General features: G+C 35.3%; 2 protein-coding genes across 2 annotated transcripts; one reads left to right on the forward strand and one right to left on the reverse strand.

The window, feature by feature from the left end:
• The first annotated feature begins 1,402 nt into the window (after positions 1–1,402).
• LOC127123902 (uncharacterized) lies at positions 1,403–2,383 on the forward strand. The gene has a single exon (XM_051054078.1). It carries the CDS (start codon positions 1,403–1,405, stop codon positions 2,381–2,383), a length of 981 nt encoding a protein of 326 aa, XP_050910035.1.
• A 9,918-nt stretch (positions 2,384–12,301) lies between these two features.
• On the reverse strand, positions 12,302–16,938 carry LOC127120815 (uncharacterized). Its single transcript, XM_051051376.1, has 6 exons — positions 16,756–16,938; positions 16,401–16,517; positions 14,701–14,859; positions 14,235–14,495; positions 12,722–13,393; positions 12,302–12,554 (listed from the first exon to the last, which is right to left on the reverse strand). Exons 2-6 carry the CDS (start codon positions 16,479–16,481, stop codon positions 12,465–12,467), a joined length of 1,263 nt encoding a protein of 420 aa, XP_050907333.1. The 5' UTR covers positions 16,482–16,517; positions 16,756–16,938; the 3' UTR covers positions 12,302–12,464.
• Positions 16,939–25,462: the final 8,524 nt, after the last annotated feature.

The raw sequence follows: 25,462 nt of genomic DNA on the forward strand, positions 1-25,462 counted from the left end.
CAAGTTAAACAGATGGAAGATTCTATGTTTCTCTCCCAAAGCAAATATGCCAAGAACATAGTTAAGAAGTTTGGTATGGATAATGCTAGTCACAAAAGAACTCCTGCACCTACTCATTTAAAGTTAACTAAAGATGAAGGAGGTTCTAGTATTGATCAATGCTTGTATAGAAGCGTGATAGGTAGCCTACTATATCTAACTGCTAGTAGACCTGATATTGCCTATGCAGTTGGTGTGTGTGCTAGATACCAAGCAGAACCCAAAGTGAGTCACTTAAATCAAGTCAAGAGGATTCTCAAGTATATTAATGGGACTTGTGATTATGGTATGCTCTACTCTCATGGCTCTGAGCCTATCTTATCTGGGTATTGTGATGCTGATTGGGCTGGGAGTGCTGATGATAGAAAAAGCACATCAGGAGGATGTTTCTTCTTGGGAAACAATCTCATATCTTGGTTCAGCAAGAAACAGAACTGTGTATCATTATCCACTGCAGAAGCTGAGTACATAGCAGCTGGAAGCAGTTGTTCCCAACTGGTATGGATGAAACAGATGTTGACTGAGTACAATGTCACTCAGAATGTCATGAAATTGTTCTGTGACAATCTCAGTGCCATCAACATTTCAAAGAATCCTATCCAACACAGCAGGACCAAACATATTGACATCAGACATCACTTCATAAGAGATCTGGTAGAAGACAAAGTGATTACCTTGGAACATGTGGCAACTGAACTACAACTTACTGACATATTTACAAAGGCTTTGGATGCTACTCGGTTTAAAAATTTAAGGGGCAAGTTGGGAATATGTCTTTCTGAGGAATTATAGCAACTAAGGATGTTAGGAATTTACTGTTTAATATTTCAAATTATTAAATAATTGAAAGTGTGCTCTGATTGGTCAACAGATAATAGTTATTTCACTTGCAACAAGCGTTACTTCTTCCACTCTTTCAACTTCCATTCACGCAAGCATCCTCTCAGAGAAATTTTTCATTTCGTCTCTAAGATACTCATCATGTCTCAATAATCCAACTCTTCTCCTTCCAAGAACATGCCTTGTTCTCCTAGCGCTGAAAATTGTGGCTCAAAGGTCCCCCAGAAAGAAGATTGATGTTCCAACCTCTTGAAAGACAACGGTGGCAGTCGAGAGTTCCCTCAAGAGGAAAGTTCATGGTCCAACCAAATCTTGGAGCAAAGTGGTTCCCAAGAAAAAGAAGACCAAGTTTATTGTTGTTGAGTCTGACTCAGATGTTCCTTGTAATGTCTCTGACATTCTGTTAAAGAAGAAGCCAACCACTAGCAAGCTTGCAGCTAGTGTCCCTGAGGTACCAATTGACAACATATCTTTTCATTTTGCTTCAAGTGTAAACAGGTGGAAATATGTTTATCAGAAGAGGATGGCTTTGGAAAGGGAATTAGCTCAGAATGTCCTAGACTGTAAGGCTATTATGGATCTTATTCAAGAGGCTGGTTTAATAAAGAATGTGACTCAGTTTTCAAAGTGCTATGAGATGTTGGTAAAGGAATTTATTGTTAATTTGTCTGAAGAATGTGTTGATGGCAAGTCTAAGGAATTTAGGAAAGTGTATGTGAGAGGCAAGTGTGTAAATTTCTCTCCTTCAGTGATCAACAAGTATTTGGGAAGGCCTGATGAAGCTCAACCTGAGCTTGAGGTGACTGACAATAAAATTTGTCATGTCATCACTGCTAATCAGGTAAGGAAGTGGCCTCTCAAAGGAAAATTGGTGGCAAGTAAACTGAGTGTCAAGTATGCAATGCTACACAAGATTGGAGTTGCTAACTGGGTGCCCACCAATCATAAATCTACAGTTGTTGTAATGCTTGGAAAGTTTATATATGCTGTTGGAACCAAAGCCAAATTCGACTATGGCTCCTATATTTTTTATCAAACTTTGAAGCATGCAGGAAGCTTCAGTGTGAAGGGTCATATAGCCTTTCCTTCTCTCATTTGTGGTATTGTTTTGAGTCAGTTTCCAAACATCTTAACTGAGAATGATTCTGTGAAGAAAAGAGACATCCCTATGTCTTTCAATCATAAGTTGTTCCTAGGTACCCATGTCCCTGACATTGTCATGACATCAGGTGAGACATCACGTGTAAGCAATCATCCAGGTAAAGCTGTTGTCATTGCAATGCTCAAAGAAACCTGCAGGGAATTAGGGGCAAGGAAGCTGAACTTGGAAAAATTGATTAGCTCTTTGGAGATGACTGAAGGTGATGTGCTAGCTGATGGTGGAGAATTTGGTGAAGCTGCTGCTGTTGCAGAAGAAGCTGAAAGACAAGGTGAAGAGGGAGAAGCAGATGCCAGTCCTAATGATGGCACAGATGATGATGTTGACTCTGAGTCAGATGACTAGAACATTTCTTGTGTTTCTGATAATTGCTTGTATTTTTATTTTTTTTTGTCTGTAAGATTAAGTGTTGCTTTGGTAACATTTTTGACAAAAAAAAAAAGGAGTAACACTTGTACCCCAGGACAACAGATTTCTTTGAAGTTGAAGGTCCTCTAAACAAGAGGTTATGTTGTTGTTTGCTCTCTACTTGATCTTCTCTTGTGATGTTGTTGTTTGAAGTTTAACTTCTACGTTTGCTAAGTGTATTAGCTAATTTGATTCTCTGCTTGGATGTGTGCTTTCTGCTGCTGTGAACTCTGTTGTGATGCCAAGTTGTTTTTGCCAAAAATTTGCCAAAGGGGGAGTTTGTAGATGTTTTTGATTGGCTGCATTTTATGTTAAAACACTTACTGTACTTAGATGTCTTGACTGATGTCATGACATGCTTAAGGAGTATGCTGCAGGATTAGCTAATACAGGATTTATTGGATGTCAAACTGAATGTTATGACATTCATTCATGACAGCATTTTCTGGATGTCAAACTGAATGTTATGACATTCATCCCTGACAACAGATGCTAAAGTATAGGCTAATTTTTTTGTTATGTTTCAGTATTTATCTCAGGCTGATTTTCAGGAAACTAACAGTTGTGCTAAAATTAAGAGACCTAGCATATAGCATATTTGTTAGCACCCTAATATGTGGAAATTAGGTTAACTTGCTTCACCCTAATTTTATGAAATTCAAGTTCAAGGCCCAAGTACTGCATTATAAAAGGATGGCAATCCTACTTTCAACAATTCAGTGATTTGAAGCGTGAAGAATTCAATATATCATTATATATCATTGATGTACTTTCATTGTGTCCTGAATTAGGTTTTACTTGTGAGCCAAGCAATTATCACCTAGATGATTGCATTGGACTAGGGTGTTTATTGAGTTGTAATTGTTGTGTCACTCTAAGCTTTTAAGCGTGAGTGTTGTGTTTCTTGATTAAAGCTTTTAAGCACAATCAAGAGTTGTTTGAAGTATATCTTCACCATTGACTTTAAAATTCTTAATGGTTGTAATCACTGTTGTGATTGAGGGGGAGTGAGTAGGTACTCAGGTCTTAGTTTAGATTGAAATTGCATTGGGTAGGTCTTAAGTGATAGGATTAAACTGGTGGTTTAAGCTCTGAATTAATACCTCTTATAGTGGATTTCCTCCCTGGCTTGGTAGCCCCCAGAGTAGGTGTGTTTGTCACCGAACTGGGTAAACAATTCTCTGTGTCATTTACTGCTTTTTACATTTACTTTCTGCATACATTACCTGTCTGCGCAGAATTGGATGTCATAACATCCAGTGTGACATCGATAGTCTGTTACTTGAATTTCAAGTTATTTTTAGGGTTAATTTGTAATAAGCTTAAAGTTTAACAAACTTTAACTTGAATGGGGACTATTTGAGTTTTATATTTATATTATTTATTATTGAATATGTTTTAATTTTTTGTTTGGAAAACTCTCAATGCTTCATGTTAATTTATTGTGAGTTTGAGAAGAGATGTTAGATAATATGTAATGAGCTTTTACTTATAGTTGGACTATAGGTAGTTTAGTCTATTTATGTATTATTATATATTCTCTTTGTAACTCTTATTTACATAAGTTATGCTATTCATATTATTGAAACTCTAATCTTTTTCTCCTTCCTTACTTTGATATTTTTATTGTTAACACATCTAGCATCAATACTAAGGATGATACTATTCTCTCAAAAAAGAGAATAGTGAATCAAGAGGTCTTTATTAGAATAGGTGTTAAGTTTGGTCATGAACTCGATATATTTTTTTCCTTCGTAGAGAGTGAGAGTGCTTGTTATTGGTCACTTTTATGTAAGAAATTCTTGGTATATTGAATAAAAATCACATAGTTGTGGTACTTGTTAATCAGAGTCAAGATAAAAGTGATACGGAGAGAAGAATTTGTGTAACAAATTGTGTCGTTGAAACTCGCATCATTTAAATAAAATTTTCATAATGGATGGCATAAATCTTCATCAAAGGATATTTGATGAGCCTGATATGCTTCCTAAAGAGCCTCTCTACCAAGTACCGAAGGAATATCAAATGAATCTGTCATAACCTGCTAGAGTAAAATTCTCAAGGAAATTTCTATAATTGTTTAAGATAGTGCATAAAAGGTTGAGGGAGTTTTATTTGGTGAATCTCTCGTAAAGGTGCTTCTGATAAGAGTTGTTGAAGCAGTGGAGGAAGGAGTCTTACATGATGCGAGCAGACACTGAAATGTGATATAAGGGATGTTTTTATGGGTGATGCGAGAAGAATTTCTTTTCCACTAGACCCAGAAAATTCCTAAAGATTGTAGTGGGCATTCCACAAGCTAAATTTAAGCTAATTTATTTCATCGTGAGTTATGTAAAAATATTCATTATAAAATCTAAGATTATCCAACACATCGAGTGAATAGCACATCTTCCAAAACACAATGGGTGCATCAAACTAAGGTGGTCATATTATGATGATACAATGTGGATTGAGTAAAAACCGAGTTATTTTGGCGAGCAAAACCAAAAATGTAATCTTATATGGGATCTAAAACTTTGAAAACTAAGAGCAAAAGTTAGGGAAAGTTATGTTTAAGATTGACTCATGGAACAAGTGTGCTTGTTGAAGAAATCAAGAAACCTTTTCTGCTTTAAGTTATTTGTTTTATAAGTATGAAAGGATTCTTTAATCCTTAAGACTGGCGTGTGAGGGAAATGTGCTTGCTGCAAGAATCAAGATTTAATCTTGATCTACTGGTTAAAAGGAAGACTGATTAAACTTCCAGAAACTCAAGAGTCAGAAAACTATAAGAAGCTTATGATGGAGAATATTCTAATACGGACTCTGGTGATGAGGAAATGGCCTTCCTTTTTAAGATATTTCAACAGCTGACCAAGAGAAACAAGAAACTCTCTGGTAGAAGCTCTAACTTCAAAGGTTTATGCTCTAGAAACAGAGAAGGTGATCAGAAGATCTGCTACAACTACAACAAGCTTGGTCACTTCTAAAATGATTGTCTTAATCTACAAAAGGACATATCATTTAAGGGAATACTTCTGAAGGAAAGTTTCAAGAGTGAGTTTAAGAAAGGTTTCATGGCAACATGGGATGAACTTGGTGATGAAGAGAATTCAGACAAAGAATCTGGAGAATCCAACCTTGCACTGATGGCTCTGACACTCTCTAATTCAGAATTCGGATCAGGTTCTGGCTCTGAATCTAAAGAGGAGGGTGAGGTATATGCTAACCTATCTTGTTTTGATCTTATTCATGATTTCATGAGCCATTGTCAATATAAGGCAAGGTACATGAAGGCTGTTAAGAAACAGCTTGATTTTTTTAAAGAAGAATTGAATTTTTCTAAAGAAAATGTTGAGACATTGGAAAGAAATGCAGTTGTTATGGCTCTTCAAGATTTATTGACAATAGGTCTCAACAGAACTAAGCTTGCATCCATGATCTATGGATTCAGTAAGAGCAAAGGAGATGGTTTGGACTTTCATGAAAAATGTTTTGTTTGCAAAATCTTGACATAAAAGAAACTCTCAGAACTATCTTCTTCAACCCATGTTGATAAAAGGCTTAATGACTAATTTGTGTCTGATGCTAAAGGGATCAAAGTTTTGAACCCATCAGAGTCAATAATAGAGAAGTCAAAAGTGTTGATTGACATATAACCAGAGACCTCGAGATCAAAAGTTCTGCAGAAGTCAGAACCTGAGATCTCAAAGTTAGTGGTTTTGATGAAACCAGACACTATGATCCAAAGTTAAAAAGGTCAAAGGAATTCATAACCTAAGATTTCGTGTCAAAGGTTGAAAGAAAACCAATACCTAAGACTTCTGGATCTAAGCTTATGAAAACTTCTGAAACTAATGTCAAAGCTTATCAAAGATAGAATTTATATAAAAAGAAAGTCTGGAATAAGGCTAGACATTACTCTAAGGCAAGGGGACATATTAAGAAAAGGCCTAGAGTAAACACAAAAGGACCCATAAGACTATGGGTACCAAAATCTGAAGTTGTGTTTGCATATATGCAAAAAGGAAAAGATAGTGCATATATCCCAATGTTTGGACAATAGATTACTACATCCTACAAGAAGAGGAAAGCATGTATTCCTAATCCTAACTCTAAAAGAGGAAGGAAAGTTAGGGTTTATAGTTAAGCAGAATAAGAGTACTATGGTTACTAGTACTACTCCAAGATTGTGTTGAACGATGACCAGGTTCAACAACAAGAGTGTTTAAGACTAATTCTCATTCGTAAGAACATTATTGGAACCAAAAGTTGTTCAGAAGCCATACTAAGGTATGTCTAAACTCCTTTTTTTTATCTATACAGCTTTTATAAATGAGATATTATTTACTTTAGTCTATGTATTTATCTCCTTGATGCATAACTATCTTAGATAATATGTCTGCATAAGAATTTTCAGAACAAGTGGAAAATATTTTTTTATATCCTTATTCTTATTATTTATTTAGAACCAAGTATTGTGGGCTCAAAAGTTTTGATCAGAAAAGTGTTATTGTTCAAGTCAACTCTTTAAATGAGTTTTTTTGCTTGTCTTATCATTTGTCTTTTAAATACTTAATTCTTCTCTAAGAAAGGGTTTATGATGTTATTTAAAAACTTGATTCTGAATATGGAGTATCAAAGAATAATGTTAATCAGAAGTAGCTTCATCAAAGTCTTGAACAGTCTTTGATGACACGTGGCCTCTGAAAGGCATCAGGCTCTGAGACTCAAAAAAAAGATTAAGGATTACTTATAACTTTTTAAAATGAAAAATCTATTGACATTTGTTTTCTAAAAATCCACGTGTCTGAAAATTTCTATGCTAGTTGTGAAGCTATTTAGGCAGAATTTGTAGAGTAGTAATGTTTTACTCCTTGGATTCTTTGTGGCCTCTCTCTCTCTTGTTATCTCTTACTTTTTCTTTGTACTTGTTTATCTTACTTGTTGGTTTTCCAAAAGATTTTCTATGATTAATCTTTTCAAAATCTAGTTGTCTTAAATATTTTTCTCAATCTTGCCCTTTCATTCCCTATTTAAATTGACCATCCATGGTCTAAGTGTTTCATTCTGGTTTTACAACCTATTTCTTAAACCTGGTTGACACAATTGTTCAACTTTGCCCTGGTTTTCAGAAAACTCATATCTCTCGCTTTTGTCCTAACCTGAGATGACCTCTAGCCCAAACCTTGGCGTGAAAAACCAACTGAAGAGCATCAATGAAAGGATATTTCTTCTTGAAAAATTGGGAGTCTCTGACAATGATCTTCTACTTCTCCTTCACTCAGGCATAAGAGTTAAATTTCATCAAGTAATCTTCAACCTCTTGAAGACAACAATGCCTCACCTTGAGAGAAAGTTGTTATGCATTCCTTCATAATGAGTTCTGGGTGAATTCGTCTCTCTACAAGGACCGGTTGTAAATCTGGATGAGATTTCATTTAACCTCGAGATGAAGAGTTGTTGGTGAAGATTATGTTGTTTCATAAGGATATGGTGAGACAAACATTGTGTTACACAGAAAACACAGGTGAAAACACACACAAAATGAAAAATATAACCAAAAGGGTTAAGTGTGTGAGAGTATAGTGAAAATGATAAAGAAGATCAACAGAACAGAAAGGCACAACAAAGAAGAAAATATGTGCATGAAAAGAAGAAGATCGAAAACTTCAATCTTCCACACTGAGGAGTAATCAACTTATATTCAGCTCAAGAGTGTAAAACCTTTGTGTATCTGCTTAACTAAGAAACATGCACACAAATACAAGATTTATACCATACTCTTTTGTTAATAGAATCTGAAGACTCTAGCAGTTGTGCTCAGAGTAAGTCTTTTTCTGTTAGATTTATCAAAGAAGTCTCTTGCCGAATGCTTGAGCAAAGAAGTATTTTCTGGGTAGATTAAGAATTGAAGTCTCATGCTTAAGGGCAGAGCATAAGTCTTTTTCTGTGGGGTTGAGTCAGAAGTCTTGAACGAGTTTTTCATGCAATGAAGTCTCTTGCTTGAGGGCTTGAGCAGAAGTATCTTTCTAGTTTAATTGAGCAAATTATAATCTGTTGATTATAGTAAAAATCTCTTGTGTTGCAAGGGGACTGAACTATTCTCGGTTTGAGAGAAACCAGGATATATTGTGTGTCTCTTCATTTACTTCTACATTTATATTCCATTGTGTAACAAACTCTGAAGTCAGACTCTGATCTAATTTAGACTCTTACTTGAATCAAAATATGATCTTGATGTCTCAGGTTCTGAACAGGTTTAAGAAAAAGAAGTAAATTTCAATATACACAGTTCAACCCCCCCCCCCACCCCCCACCCCATCCCACCACACACACACACTTCTTGTGTATATTCTTCTCATCTTCTTCTCATACTTCCTTGGGTATCGATTTATACAAGAGTAATAGAGGCTTAATGATGTACCAAAGAAGATATGCAGGCGAAATACTCAAGAGATTTGAGATGCAATATTGCAATTTGACTCCAGTTGAGCCCAGATTGCAACTGTCGAAAGACTCTAATGAAGATGATGTTGATTCAATACAGTACACAAGACTCATTTGATCACTTTGATACCTCTGTCACACAAGGTCAGGTTTAGCTTATTGTGTAGGCATGGTCAGCAGATTCATGCAGAACACAAATGTGTCTCATCTTGCAGCCAACAAGAGGATATTGAGGTATATCAAAGGAACACTCGACTATGGTATTTTTTCCTTCAGTCGATGAAGGAAAATAATACAAACTTGTGGGTTATACTAACTCTAGTTGGTCTGGTGATGATGAAGATAGAAAATCGACTGCATGGTATGTGTTCATGTTAGGTGGTGCGTTAGTCGCATGAAGTTCAAGAAAGGAATCGGTGGTAGCCTTATCATCATGTGAGACTGTATACATAGTAGTTTTTCTATGTGCGTGTCAAGCAACATGGATGACGAGTCTAGTCAAAGAAATTACAGAGAAGAATCATGGAGCACTAACCATGAAGATCGACAGCATGTCAGCTATCAATCTGGCGAAGAATCCGATAGCACACAGAAGAAGAAAACACGACGAAATGAGGTTCTATTACTTGAGAGAGCGGGTAGAAAATGGAAAGTTGAGCCTAGAGCATTGCATATCAAAGAATCAGATTGCAAATATACTTATGAAGGTTGTGCATGTTGAATTGTTCAAGAGATTAAGAACAATGATGAATGCAGATAGTTTAGACGCAATAAATTAGGTGTTGTGTTAAATATGTAATTTTTTGTGTCGAAGTCGAAATAATGTGTTTGTATTCGACAGGTGTCGAAAGGTGTTTTAGTGTGTGTCAATATAGTTTGTATCGAACAGAGCCTGTATTTGTTGTATTTGACAGAAATTCAAATATAGTTTGTCGAAGCATGCAATTCTCAAAGGAGTCGTCAGAGTTAAAATAGTCTGATTTAGCTTAGTTTTCATTGAGTTAGTTATTTTGTGATTACTTTGAGTGCAAGTAATCTCTTTTATAAATAGAGAGGAGCTCTATTTCATTTATATCAAGTGTAAGAAAGTATTGTGTAGTTTCTGAAATCACAATTATGATTAACACATATTATCAAACACTTAGAGTGCAGTTTGCACAACAACATTACATTCATCTTCTTCCTCCGTGATTTCTCTTTTCTCTCACTTTTAATCTACATTGTTTTATTCTTTCAATTTTGTGTAGTGTAGAATCATCTTGCAACGAATGAGAGATAATTTCATCTGAATAAATGGGGAAGAACAAGAGATGTGATCAATTAAAAAAAAATATTTTTATTCATCAAAATTGATTCGATTAACTTCAAGATTGGAGTCCGACCTTAAAATAAAAAAGAAATAGTTTGAGATTATATAAATTAGCAATCATAAACTAACTTACTGTTTTTACAAGCTTTGAGGTTTGAAAAAGTAAAGAGGTTCTTTTAAATAAAAATCTAGAGAGCTACTAGTACACAACATATAATATATAGAGAGATACATTTGCTTGAAGATTTACTTAAGAATAGTATGATTACGCGTACAACAAGATGTAAAATTCTGGATACAGAAGTAGCTAGCCTATACTACCTAAATATTTCATTTTCACACAGCTTTTACTTTCATTATAATAAACCATAAATGATGTCGACTTCTTTAAACTAAGTTATATTATTATATAATATCTCCCAACAAACTTACACTACATTTGGAAAATTAGTAGTACAATTTTTTAGAGCAACTTCAAATTCTACCAATTCTTTAATTCACCGGAATTTTTAATCTTATCAACTCAATTTGATGATCTAATTAAGAAAAATAACATGAGTAACCCAGAAAAAATGCATTGCATAAACCATGAAATCAAGTAATGTTGTATTAATCTAGCAAGATTCGGTCTAAAATAAAGGAATGCTTGGTATTTCGGATTTTGAGGATGTTTTTGTCAGTTTTAAAGAAAGATGTAATCTAACTTGTCAATAGTTGAGTCTATGGAAATTATCTGATTAAAGTGATTCAAGAAATAAGAGTCTTTTATTATCTTGTAATATCATTCAAAATATAACAAACTCCTTCACATAGGCTGGTTGCATCTAAGTGAAGTCATTATGACATAAGAGGATGCTGAATAATCTAAAACATAATGTGACAGATTGGAGAAAGACGCGTCTTATATTATTTTGTAATTGAGCTAACTTTCCTTGTTTTTGTTCATAGTATCATCTGTTAAGAAAATCTGCATGATCAAATCTTTAAAAAACATGAGATTAAAGAATTAAAAAATGTATCTGTTTAGCGTCTTTAAACCTCTAATCTCCCTGTCAGCCTGGGAATAAAGAATGAAATTAGTGATAGATGACTAGTTTGTAGTTTAATATTTTTAGCAGACTAGATGATCTGTTGATCACATGCTCACTGCTCACAATCTAATCCTGACGCAAATACAATCCACCTAACCTACTACTCTTGTCGTTGTCTCTGCCTTAAAATGGTCGTTGGCATAGTTAACCTTTGTGTTGGGTTCGGGAACGGTCCGAGAATAGAGTCAATGGACAGCTCCAAAACATAGATTTGTTAACCCACCTCAAATAATCTCTAAAAAAACAATTCTCTGGATCTTTTACCAAGAGCTTTTTGATGCACATAATCCTCATTTGGGAGACTTCAAGGAGGAAAATAAGAGATAGGGAACCCTCTAGTTTATTTCTTCACTTCCACACTGAACGAGAGTTGAATATAATGGGTTTAGTTCAAGTTTACTTCGTAAGGATTTGTGGAAGATCAACTCAATTTTAATACTACAACTTATCAGTTCAAATAATAAGTTAGCTTTGAATCATTTCTCTTCATTTTTTTGTCTAATTCACCCGGTTGCTCTCCAATTTTCTCGGAAAATGAATAATTTGGTGTTTGGTTAAAAGATAAATAAAAGTATTCTCACAAAAAATAAGGTAGATAAGGTTTTATTATAATTATTTCAATATCTGAACAGATTCAATACTTCCAAATTCATTTTTTAGTTCAAATTCACCTTATTTGCAATACAAAATAAACCAACAAATTAAGTATCTAAGCAACATTCAAACTAGTTGAGTTAACTATATTCATTATCTTGGCTATACATGCATCTGCACCTGCTCTTTAAAAATCCCAACTTAAAAGAAATCGTTAAAAACAAAAAAGCAAAATTCATCAAAATTTTAAAATAAACAATCTCTATATTTTAAATAAATCAAACAAAGTATAAGCATAAATAATTCTATGATTAACATCTATCTATATTTTGAAAATGTTGCCAGCTGATTTGTTGAATTGTCTTGAAGTTTTATAAATTTGATCCAAATAAGAACTTTCAATCAAGACTGCATTCAGAATATGCAACATTAAGAAATCATTAAGTTGGCTTTATAGAAGCTGAAGCACATTCAGAGTCAAAGAGTTCATACAAGTAGGGCATTGCATTTGTGAACATCAAATTACACAAATAAACTCAACAGTCTGCAAATTAGGGCCAACACGCCTGTAAACTACCAAAACAACATTAAATCATTCGATACGGCGGCGCTTATTCTTAATGTCGTCGAAAAACTGATGGACATCAGCAGCAGTAACTGGCTTGGAGGAGTCTGCGGATTCCTGTCATGAAACATGACAACAACAAATTAAAGTGATTAAATAAGGACGTGATTAATGCATCCATCTCATTTTTTATAATAACTGTGCCAGTTTGGTTTAATTCTAACAGTGACAGAAACTAGTGAAGAAATACAATACAAGAAATCTATGCAATACAGAGAACATACCAGGAAAGAACGAAGCCCATCCTTCATCTCTTCAATGCCCTTCAAGATCTCAACTTTCTCTACGTGCCCAAGTTTATTAAAAAAACTTAACTCAGCACCCTCCAGTTCCTGCAACTTTTGTTCTCTTTTTTGCTTGGCCATTTTCTCATACTCCACAATTGAGTCATCTTTGTCAAGAAGAAAAGCAATTCGCTTCTGCTGGTAATATTCCAAACAATTGTTGCATTTGCATAGAGCATCTCTCCAATTTTTCGAAAGAAACATTGGTTTATCATGTTTAACTGGGGAAGTAGCAATGATGTTCACACCAAGGAGACAATTAACATTCAAATTGGTGCCTTCTGTGCATTTACTTAAAGCAGTATTGCCATTACAACTTCCTCCCTGAGGTAGACCCTTCCCATCAGATACAGATTCAGAATTAACAGAAGCTTGTGCCTCATCCATTTTAGGGGAATTGTATGAAGTATCACCCAGTGGCTTTTCAGACCCGCAAGTTGAAGGCTCAACTTCCAAAATACCTTTGTCCTTGCTTGCTTGAACAGTAGCATTTGGCTGCTTCTCAGCCACCAATATTACTTCAGGATATAATTTCAGAAAGAAACATACTTCAGAGCATCCCTTACATATGAAATCCTCATAAAGCGGCTCCCCTTCATCATCTCTGGGAATCTGAAGTAAAACAGGAATGATAGAAAATCACAATAGAAAAAATAAGGAGTGATAAATGTGTAAAACCTGCCATATATAATACTCTTTCAGAATAACATACCAGAAATAATACAAATAGAGTATAAAATCAAGCTCTGAAGGGATTATCTTTGTATTACACATACATGATTGGGAAAGAAAAGAGAAAAATCAGGAAACAAACATTGTCATTTTTTGGAGATTTCTATTTCAAGGGAGAAACGACAAGAGTTTGAGAAACAAACCCATAATCAATGGAAAAAATATTTTGCATCTATAGCATCAAAATAATTAGTTTTGAAAAATGTTAAGTTGAAATTTTTTTAAGCTTGGGTATTCTTTCTATTTTCCCATCGACAGTGGTATCCTGAAGATTATGTTCCTGACAACAGAAGCATGCACCAAATGGTAGTCAATCTATGTGCATTCAGTATATGAGAATTGGAAATTAAGAAGGAAAAAAAATACATCCTATAAGTCTATATCCTCATAGGGTGGTTTTGCTAGAATAGGCAATAATGAGATCACTATTTTAGTAACTGATGCAGAAAGCGCTAGTGACATTAATCCACAAGAAGCACAACAAACTCTTCAAATAGCAGAAGCTAACTTAAATAAGGCATTCATGAGTAACTTTGAGATAAATGGATTGTAGTTAAAATGAACTATACAGTTTAAACAAACTGGAATCTCTTCATTTAAAAAAATGCTCCATTTTTAATTTTCTAACAATGCATAAAAAACTCACTTAAGACTGAAATATTATGTACAATTTAAAATGGTTGAAATAAGATTAAACACTTAAAAAATTAAAGCTGCATACCTCATCAAGAGACTCGAGACCAAGATGCTCCTCATGAAACCAATCCTCGCACAAACAACACTGTATCATCTCTATTTGTTCTTCAGCATCTGGATCTGGATAAGGACGGGCACATGTGCAATACAAACCTTTAAAGTTGTGATTGTATGAATTCTCAACATTCTCAACATCTTTACTTGGGAAAATCTTGCAGTAGAATTCACCAAACTTTGAATTCCCACAATCACACCTGAAGTTTCTTTTTGTCCATAGTTCCACAATCTGCACAGCATAGCAATAATGACATAGAAGGTTATAACTATGGACATTGAATAAGAAATTGAATTCAAACTGGATTTGTATTCATGTAACAGTACTTTGGCAAATTAAAACTTCAGCTATTCCATCATTGACAGTCAAAAAGCAAAACATTTGACACACTCTAGTAACTCAATCTAAAATTCTAGAGTCTTCAGAAAAGAACTACCTGATGACCATCATGGCAAGACAACGAGCAAGCAGTGCAAACTCCAGCATTCCCATCTGGGGTGCAGGTGATGCAGGAGAAAATTGCCTGCCTTTTCATATAACCTTTGCTATAGGTACACTCTTTTCCATCATCCCCCCCTAAAACCAAATCAGCTTCCTACAAATTGAATAAAATACAGAACAGGGAAATCATTGGAGGGTAAACATTTTCAACTCACAAAATTCTGAGTAAAATTGAACCACGCATAACAGCAAAACAACCAATTAATTAATACAGCTTATGCCTAATTATAAGTGCTTCATACAAGGCTTGCATCTCAATTTTCGGCATACAGCCTTTTGTAATACAGCAGAATGCAGATGAAAATGTGATATTTCTATTTATATGGGAATCATACACCAATTGCAGTGTACTTGATAAACATAACTCACTGTCTTACCCTCGTACTTAATAACAATGAAATAACTAACAAAACTAGAGACAAGCAGAAATTGTAGTGTACTTTCCAGTGTGGATGATTATAAATGTATGACTTTCTAGATATTAAAAATATGTAGTAAAACAATCCATCATTTTACAACAATGTTATCACATGCCATGTTTATCCACATTTGTAGTCCATATCAGTCATAAAAAATGGTTAAATACTATAGTGGTATAACAGATTGCGGAATAGCCACTATTGCAAAGATTAAAAACCAGTGTACAGAGTAAACAAGTACTCAAAAATAGACTAATACACAAAATTAAAAAGATCGTCATACTTAATAGTTAACAAACCTAAAGTATAGAGTAATAAAACTTAAAGCACCAGAAAAAGAAAAAAAAACTGGACTAAGAGTACAAAGAAGGGCAGAACCACTCTTTGTGAGCAAGAACATACATTACTCTTCAAAGGGTTAGATTTGAAAATTATACCCATAAAAAAAAGACTGACAGTTCAAAAAAAAAATGAGGGAGCAATCCCTATAATTCTATAAGTGATGCAGTTGCGGGTTGGGGCCACAATTAGCAGCTTGAGGACCAGTAGCTTCGTGCCAAACCCTACCATTACTAGGCTATTATGCTATAGTGGTGCTATAGTTTGCTATTAACAATAAAGTTTTAAAACACACATGTCATTATCTTCAAAACCAGTCTTTCACTAAGTGTTGTTTTCCTCTAAATTAATAGGTTATTGACACGAAAATGACAAGCAAGAAACATCAACAAACTGCTCAAAGTGCACATAACTTACATTTTTGCAAGCAGCGCAACAGTCAACAGAACACAGACACGCGTATCTGGTTATTGTGTTTTCTCAAATATATAAGCTTCACAACGGATTTTCCCATGATTTCTTAAGATTAAAAAATAGAACTCGTAGTTTCAAGGATCTACACAGAAAATATAAAGACAGTCTACAACTACATCAACTTGTTATTTTTGTTTAGATTTAAATGAGATATGTTCTATCTCACTAAGCCCCTTGGTGAATTAAAAAACAATACAACCCCAGTTTAGTGAAGCTATCAGGTTTATATTATAGGTTTAAATAGGTCTACATGTAATGATACTGCACTATGTGATAACAATGTCAAAATCAAATCACTATAACCTAAAATCCACAACAAATCTAACATCCAAATGAAAATCAAACAAGAATTTACACATCATAGATACATAAAAGTACATCAACAGTGTAGAAAACAACATACCAGCTCCCGTTCCTCAACTTCCTCAAGGTACTCGTTGATTGTAAGAGACGGGCCACCTTCATCATCAAAAGCATCGTCCATTTCTACTTTTCAAATTCAGAGTTTCACGATCTGTTCCTGAAATACAGCGCGGAGATAGATGTTTATCAGTTTATGAACTGAAGACAAAAAACGAAATGCAAATGAATAAGGCACTGGTTTCTTCTACGAAGAAACTTGCGCAGATCGCGTGAATTGAGAAACCCTAGATTCCACGAAAACGAATATGAAATTGAAAATGAAAGGGAAAAAAATAGATGATGGAAAATGGTGAAATTGAAAATGATCTTTGAGAATTGAGAGAGAAACACGTTACCTGAGAGAATGGTGGAATGGCTTAATCATGGAGCGACGAATCTAGAGCAGTGGAAGAAAAGAGAGGGTTTGGAATTTTATGAGCAGAAAACACTGCGTTTTGAGAATAGATGAGGTTAGGGCTTTATAGGGGGGGTGAGGTGGAGTAAGGACCATAAGGACATTTTCCCGCCAAATACATATATTGTCATAAGAAAAAGGATTGTAATTGGGTTTTGGAGTGGATTGCTTGTGGATTCGCAAATTTTGCAAATATAAAACGCCAAATTACGACCTTCCCTCCAAATTATTACAAAACAAAAAAAACATGCCTTAGCTTTTAAAAAACTATTTATGCTAAAAAAAAAATATTCTTTTTTTTCCAACTAAATAGGTTTATATTGAAACCACAAACAATAACTCAAACCCTAATATCTGAATTAATCGCTAACCTAGCAAGGTTATGTATTGTTATGTTGTTTTCCCTTTTAGCGTGAGAGAGTTTAATCTGACTTAAGTTGTTGAACAATATCTTCATCATATTGCATGCCCTACCAACATTGTTCATGGCCATGTTTTCTTCTTTCTTCTTCAAGATCTGAAATAACTATCTATTGTTTGTCTTAAAGATAATTTTTTTGAAACCCTATTCAATTGCTTTATAAATAGCAATCTTCATCGTCATTGCTTGGTCGCCATAGGATCATTTTTTTCCAATTATACAGCAAGATATGATGTTTAGGGTTTCACCTTCTTCGTTTATGAATATGGACCTCAAACCCCAAAAATCTTCCTTCGATAAGCTAGCATCTAAGTTACTCTCAATCCATCCCTTGTCGGGTGGGATCCATTTGCAATATATGGAAGGTATCTTATAATTATGCTTTCTTCTCACCTATTTTCTCTGATGAACTTCCTAATTCATTTGATATGTTTACTCCATTTTCTTTGATTTTCTAACATTGAAATTTCCTATGTTATAGGTCATTTCAACATCTTGCATGTTGGATCCATTGTGATAATCGACTTGGTTGTTTGTTAACTTCAACTTCAAAACTTTCTAAATTTTAATATTGTTTGCTTCATATTTGGAATTGATTTGTTTGGATGTTAATTTTCCCTTCTTAGCTTCCTAATTCATCTTTTGCAAATTTTGATCATCTAGGTTGCAAACGAGATTCGTAGCTTCATACTCCTTGAGGTATGTGTGATTCTCCTCGTTCGCCCTAATCTTCATCATATTGTTGTTATGCATTTTAGAAATAGGATTTTGATTCTTTTTATTATCCTTCTGCAAGTTGTTTATCTGAGTGTTCTTCATAGAATTCAGCACCCACTACTTTAACAAACGAGTGCTCTGATCATCTTTATTATACGTATAATCTATGGCGTTGATGTTGGAGTGAATGTTGTTATTCTCTTGTTTGTGTAAAGGTACGTCATTATCCTTTTTATTCTTCATATGAATATCTCTGATTTTGTCCTTGGTTTGTTTAACATTCCTTATGTTTGTGTCTTCAACATTGTTTCTTTTATCATTATTATCCATAATGTTACGAAGCTTAGAGATCCTACTATCTTTCAAGTGAGTATCTTTAATGTGTTTGTTCATTTTCTCTCCCGTTTTAGTTTTTTTTTCTCACTATCCTAGTTCGTGTTGATAGGACTCTCCTGATACTTCTTTATAGTACGTCAATCATTGTCATTGTTTTGAGCTCTGAGATTATCTATGGTAAAATTATGGACATTATTTTGGTTTTGGTCATGCTCATCCTCTTTGCTATTTTCAAGGTTGTTCATAATTTATGGGACTTTCCTCTCTTTTTTGTTGTTAGGAGTAATACTATGTTAGAAGTTCATGTGATTTTGTCTTGCTCTAGTTATGACATATGAAGCAGATATGAGTTGTCCTTCAAAAATAACAACATTTCTTGCCTTCCATATCTCATTAATAATGTTAATGATTAAGGAAAGGCTTTTATTACCCATCATATTAATACTTTCTCTGACCCATTATGTAAATGATTGGGTTTTATGGTTTTGAAAATTTGTATTTTGATTAGATCTAAACCATACAATGTTAGCCCATTTACAGTTTTGAAAACAATGATCAATGGACTCGACTTTTGAGTTACACCTAGGGCACAAAGGGTCACAGTGTATGCCTCTCTTGTTTATATTTTCTTTTACTTAAAGAATGTTATTAAGGAGACTCCATAAAAGGATTTATTGTCTAAGAGTCACCATACTATTCCAAACCTTATTCCATATATTCTTATTTTTATTTTTGTCAAACATCTCAATGTCTTTATTTCTTTTCCAATCCAATATACAATGGTAGCCAAACTTTCACATTATAATTACCATTGTTATTAGCCATCCTACTTAGGAAATCTTCATCCTTGAGGCTATGAAGGAGGTCTTGTTAATAGCATATCAATCAATAAGGAGGAGGATATTGTTCATGTTTATTTGGTTCCAACAACTATTTTCCTCATCCATGAGGTTCCTAACTCCAATTGTCCTTGTTTCCAAGGGCTTTTGTGTTAGAAGTTTAAACTAACACTAGGTAGGAATCCAATCATCTTCTCAAATATTAATCTTATTTCCATTCCCAATATTCCAACAAGTTCCTTGTTTAATAATCCAACAATTATGATGTATACTTCTCAAAAGGTAGTTAGGTCCAGTCCCTAATTTGTCTTTGAGGATGTAAGATTTAGGATAATATTTGGCGTTAAGAGTTTTGGCCACAAGAGAATTAGGTTTTGTGTGAATTCTCCAAACGTGGTTAGCTAGCATAGTCATATTAAAATCCTTAACGGATCTGAATCCTAAACCACCCAACTGCTTGAATTTACAAAGATCCTTCCATTTTTCCAATGTATTTTATTCTTTATATTGTTATCTCCCCACCAAATTTTAGAGATTAAGTTTCCCATTTGTGTAACAATGTTTTATGTAAAAAAAAGGAGCTCATAACATAAGTAGAAATGACTTAAGTTGTTGCCTTAATCAGAGTAGCTCTCCTACCATATAACATGGTAGTATTTTCCAACCTTTTAACTTTTTTCTAACTCTATCCATAAGGAAGTTAAAGCTAAGGTGTTTAGACTGGCCAATATGAGTAGGGAGTCAAAGGTAGGTTTAGATATTGTTTGAAGGTGTGAAAAACACGAGAAAGAGGGGTTTGAATTGGGTTTTACAAAACAAAAGCTTTTTGCCAACTCAAGAAAACCACTTAAATGTTAATAACAAAGAGATAAAAACACAAGTATTTTTATTTTGGTTCGCTTGAAACTCAAAGCTACTCCAGTCCACCCGCCTGAAGGAGAAGAGCGGTCCAAAACATAGCGGAATCTAAAAAAAATCTCCTTTAGTGATCCTTACGAATGAGCATGATCAGTGATAGAATCGTTACCTCTTGTGGCGATTGAAACCATTGATGCAGATCTACGGAGCGATCACGAACGTTGAATGGTGACAACGCCTCTACTCAGTCCACACGAACAGATTCCTTCAATCTTAGTGATATCTGCTACGAATGAAGGCTTTGAGCGAGCGAGCGAGAGAGAGAGAAACAAAATTACAACTGCACAAATGCTTCTGCACAAAGGTTCTATTTATAGAACCACTTGTGTGGGCTGCAAGCTAAAAAGCACACTTAAGTGTATGTGGCTCATATCTTATAATATGACAAAATCACTTAAGCGCGTGGTACCTTACCATATTTCATATTCTACTTAAGTACACCATACCTTACGATGTTCTACAATTCATTTAAGTGCATCGTACCTTACGGTGTTCCTTAGTAACTCCATCTCTCATCAATCTGTTCTTTTATGTGTGACCCTGTAGGTTTTCGCGGCATTGGCAGTTATATTAAATCACGTATTTAACATAATAAACAGTGAGAAGTATCTAGCAACACATCACTGCTACCCAAGACACGAAAATGTCATGTGATCTGACAAATCCTGTTATGATAATACTTATGTGTACAATTACCCTTCTGCCCCTATGTCTATATTAAACACAAGGCATAAATTGTGTCATCCTTATCCAGTTAAATATTGGGCCTGTAGACATTTATCCTGTTATGCAGGATGGGAAAATTCCATCTAGCTCACTCATGTCCCTCAGCATGCTTCATGGAGTATCCATCAACTGTCTGTATGGTCATCCAGTTACGGACGATGTTTGATCAGCAATAAGGCACTCGACTCTACATCTAGGGTTCATAGTGGTTTCAGGTCGAAGGGTGGTATACACCACTATAACCATGAGAATAACTTATGACACTTTGCATAACATTCTATATAGTATTCTCATATCGGGTCAATCCAGTATAAATATTACTCTTAATATTCATACCTATGTTTAAGACTTAATAACTCCTTATCCATGATCCACGAGATGTAATCATCAGTCTATATACATAATAGTCTTAATGCTTTAATGTTATCCCATTTCACAATAAATCTCGACTACGGATACTTTAAGAATAGTGTCTTTATGTTTAATGGGATCTCATGATTAAGTCACACTTGATACATTAAACGGACTAGCTATTATAGGGACTTTATTAAACAAACATAATAAAGAAAAAGCCTTTTATTATTAATAAATAATTCGATATAAGTACCAAAAGTATTGGCCTATAGGGCTTACACCAACAATCTCCCACTAGCACTAGAGTCAATCAGGTATACCCCTAATGCCCATAGATCTAGTATGGTCGTCATGCTTCTGCTGTGCAAGAGGCTTTGTCAGTGGGTCAACAATATTGTCAAGTGTATGTACTATGTATATTTTCACATCTCCTTTATCTATTATCTCTCGAATGAGGTGATAACGCATAAGTATGTGTTTGGATCATTGGTGAGATCTAGGCTCCTTGGCTTGTGCGATAGCACCATTGTTATCACAATAGATATCAATGGGATCCATAATGCTAGAAACTATGTCAAGTTCACTAATGAACTTTTTGATCCAAACAACTTCCTTTGCTGCACTTGAGGCAACAATATACTCGGCCTCGGTTGTAGAATCAACAACTGTGTCTTGCTTTGAACTTTTCCAACTCACATCACCACCGTTTAAGCAAAACACATAACCAGATTGCGATCTAAACTCATCCTTATCTGTCTAGAAGCGAGCATCGGTGTATCCAATTATAGCAAGCTCTTCTTGACCTCCATATATCGAGAATGAGTCCTTAGTCCTTCTCAAATACTTAAGGATATTATTGACAGCTACCCAATGAGCATCACCAGGATCATATTGGTACCTACTCATTGCACTTAAAGCATACGAGACATTTGGTCGAGTACATAACATGGCATACATGATAGATCATATTGCAGATGCATATGGAATCTTATTCATGTGATCTCTTTCTTCCTTAGTTGAAGGGGATTGTGTTTTTGATAGACACAAGCCATGTTGCATAGGTATGAATCCTGTCTTGGAATCATGCATATTAAATCGTCTCAGCACTTTGTCTATGTATGTATTTTGACTTAGGCCAAATAGTTTTTGTGATCTATCTCTATAGATCCTGATTCCTAATATATAGGTTGCTTCACCCAGGTCCTTCATAGAAAAGCATTTCCCCAACCAATACTTTACTTGTTGTAGGGTAGGGACATCGTTTCCAATGAGTAATATGTCATCTACATATAATACCAGGAAAATGATCATGCTCACACTAACCTTCTTATAGACACAAGGCTCATCTTCGTTCTTGATGAATCCATATTGTTTTACTGTTTCATCAAAACGAATATTCCAGCTTCTGGAAGCTTGCTTCAATCCATAGATTGATCTTTGTAACTTACATATCTTTTGGGCTTCTTCTGGTATGTCAAATCTGTCGCAACGCAAAAAATAACCGGCGAAAAAAACACAGAGTCGCCACCGACGCTATTCATCCTATGATGGAAAGGGAGCGCTGGACTAACCTAAGAAATGGGAAAGGAACGGTCTTACGACCAGATATTGCAAGGTACGGGAGTCAATTACGCAAGGGGAAGGTATTATCACCCCTCACGTCAGCCGTACTCGACGGGATCCACGCTCAAAAGAATAGGAAAAGGTTGCTGATAAACTGCTTAAAGAATGCACACACTGGAATAATAAAACAGGTGAAAGAAGATGGAGGAAGGGGACTCGGCAGGATGTCACATCCTGGGCCTACGTAGTTTGTCAAAAACAAACATCAGAGTCGACGTAGTTCGGGGAAATGGGAAACATGCTCGCTAGGATATTGCATCATATGCCTACGTATCTTCTCTATCCAGAGTAAGAATCAGAACACTCGTAGTTCGGCTAACGCACGCCGAAACAAAACACAAAACAGAGACGCTGAGACGTCAAAAGAAACCCAACAGGAAACAGACTGCCAATAGCTGGACTTATATCTAACTCCTCAAAGCAAACACAAACAAGGAAACGGAATGCCAATAGATTGACTTACTTCCGACTCCAAACACAAGCAAACCAGGAAACAGAATGCCAATAGATGGGCTTACATCCGACTCCAAACACACAAATAATCGCTAACCAGCGAACACCAAAGCAAAAGGGTATCAGATCAACAAGCTAATAGGGAGTCTGGAACTCGAGCCTAATAGTCATCAAGCAAAACACACACAAAAAGAAAAAGATTGAAAAATAAAAAAGGGTGAACACACTCAACAAAAACAAAAGGTTGCCCGGAGAGATCTCGCACGATCTCCTGCCTACGTATCTCATCTGGTATGAGAATCAGGGCGACGTAGTTCCCCTTAACAGGGGAGGAATTCTCTCCTAACCAGAGACAAGGGAAACAACAGACTAAAAGGGAGACTGACTCGAGCCTAATAGTTGTCATGCAAAAGATATCCCTAAGTTGAGGTCTCTAATCATGCATCTAACTCACACAGGAAGCAAGTCAGTTCAAACAGCAAATAAACACCAATCACAAATGATCAAGCATCACACTCTATATACAAACAAGAGGCTCAGACAAATGGTTGGGCTTTAGTCAAGGGGTCATATCAACCTCGACAAACAAGCCAAAACTATAGAGGTATGCTGAAGCTCTTAACCACTGACATTGACCGTCAGGGTGAGCAGATGAAAGGTAATGAGGATTAGACCTCATGCTCTTAACCCTGGTCTGGGTAAGCTCAAATCAAAGAAAGCGTGGGGGTCCAGAATGAGGGACCTTATTCCACTTGACTGACTCTATACAGGGATCTTGGGTTAGGTTCAAGAGCGTCAGCACGTAGTGCGAGCATAATGAACGACTCAACTGATTAACAGGGGATTGATTGCTAATCCCTTCTATCTGTCAATTGCCTCTTCACTTAGGAGGACTTAACAAGTAACATGCCTCGACAAGGAGGTCTTAGGCACAAATATAAACAAACACAAACATTGCCTCTTAAGGAGGACTTCAGCCAAACGCCTGCCAAAAAAGCGTCAGGGCTTCCAGACTACATGGAGTGAGAAGGCTAAACTACCTCAGTGGTGTACCAACCACACTCCAAAGCAAAGCAAAGCAAGCTAGAAGCGACAAATGTACCTGTGTAAAAAGCCAAACAGTTAATATTGTATTCAGAAAACCAAATAGACAACAGTGGAATCATCCAACAATTATACACAATGCAAGTCTCAAATGCAAGCACTCAAGTGAGTTCATCACATTAATGGACCTACAACACAATAATAGTTAGTAAACAAAGCAACTTGCATCTCAAATAATGAGCAAACCAACCATTAGTGCTAGATACCTGAAACACAAACACAATTGGTGAGTACAAACCACTAGTACAAAGACTAGGGTCAAAGGCAAGTCAAATGACCAAAACAAAGGTCAATATTTCACATGAAGCACACTCAATCAAACAAGAACATGTCCTAAAAAGGACCAAAGCCAATTCAAAAGGCAAAGCCATCATATGAACAAGATAAGGCAAAGGCAAGCAACGTGATCCAAATTGGACATCAAACATAGAAAATCCACATTAAAATAGAAATGAATTCAATGATCATGAAAATTTTCATACAGGCTCCCCATGTTAAGAACAAACATCATACCGAAAATCAAGTCCAGAAGAGATCAAATGGCATATGAATGAAAATGTACAAATGCAACATCAAATATTGTGACACAAATTGTCACACAACATATTCATGTGTCCAAAACAGTGATGGTACATGATAAAAATGCCAAACAAAATCCAAAAGATCACATCACATGTCAGGATTAGGCATGTCAAATTTCAAGTCAATTGGACAAATCATGAGCATTTTACAAAGCATATAGCACAACATGTCAATTTGGCATCATGTTCAAACAACAATTTCCAATTAAAAGTCTAGAAGCACAAAAATCATGAAATAAGCATCAAAAAACAATAGACATCAACACAAGCATGTGGAAAAAAGTTTGAATTAATTTGGACATGTTTTCCATTTTTTATGATTTTTAGAAGTTGCATGAAATAAAATGGAATAACATGGAAAATGAGAGGGAAAATGATAATTCAAAAAATGAAATCACAATGTGCACTCAGCAGGACTTGAACACAGGATAGCAAAGTAAATGGAGCGCTCATGAAAATAAATTCGAAATTGCCATGGCTAGGAATTGAACTCATGCGCCTAAGGTAAAATGCGCTTCAAAATAAAATTCACAAAAGCAACAATGCCAGGAATCGAACATAGGAAGCAAGGATCAA

This window comes from Lathyrus oleraceus, chromosome 2, assembly GCF_024323335.1.
Source record: "Lathyrus oleraceus cultivar Zhongwan6 chromosome 2, CAAS_Psat_ZW6_1.0, whole genome shotgun sequence".
NCBI lineage: Eukaryota > Viridiplantae > Streptophyta > Magnoliopsida > Fabales > Fabaceae > Lathyrus > Lathyrus oleraceus.

What these genes read in the sequence shown, in the direction of transcription:
- LOC127120815 (XM_051051376.1), bottom strand. Translation starts at nt 16,481, where the DNA reads ATGGACGATGCTTTTGATGATGAAGGTGGCCCGTCTCTTACAATCAAC. An exon ending in AAGTTGAGGAACGGGAGCTG is followed by an intron (nt 14,860 to 16,400) that starts GTATGTTGTTTT and finishes TTCAATTTGTAG; the next exon opens with GAAGCTGATTTGGTTTTAGG. An exon ending in CTTGCCATGATGGTCATCAG is followed by an intron (nt 14,496 to 14,700) that starts GTAGTTCTTTTC and finishes TATGCTGTGCAG; the next exon opens with ATTGTGGAACTATGGACAAA.
- LOC127123902 (XM_051054078.1), top strand. Translation starts at nt 1,403, where the DNA reads ATGGCTTTGGAAAGGGAATTAGCTCAGAATGTCCTAGACTGTAAGGCT.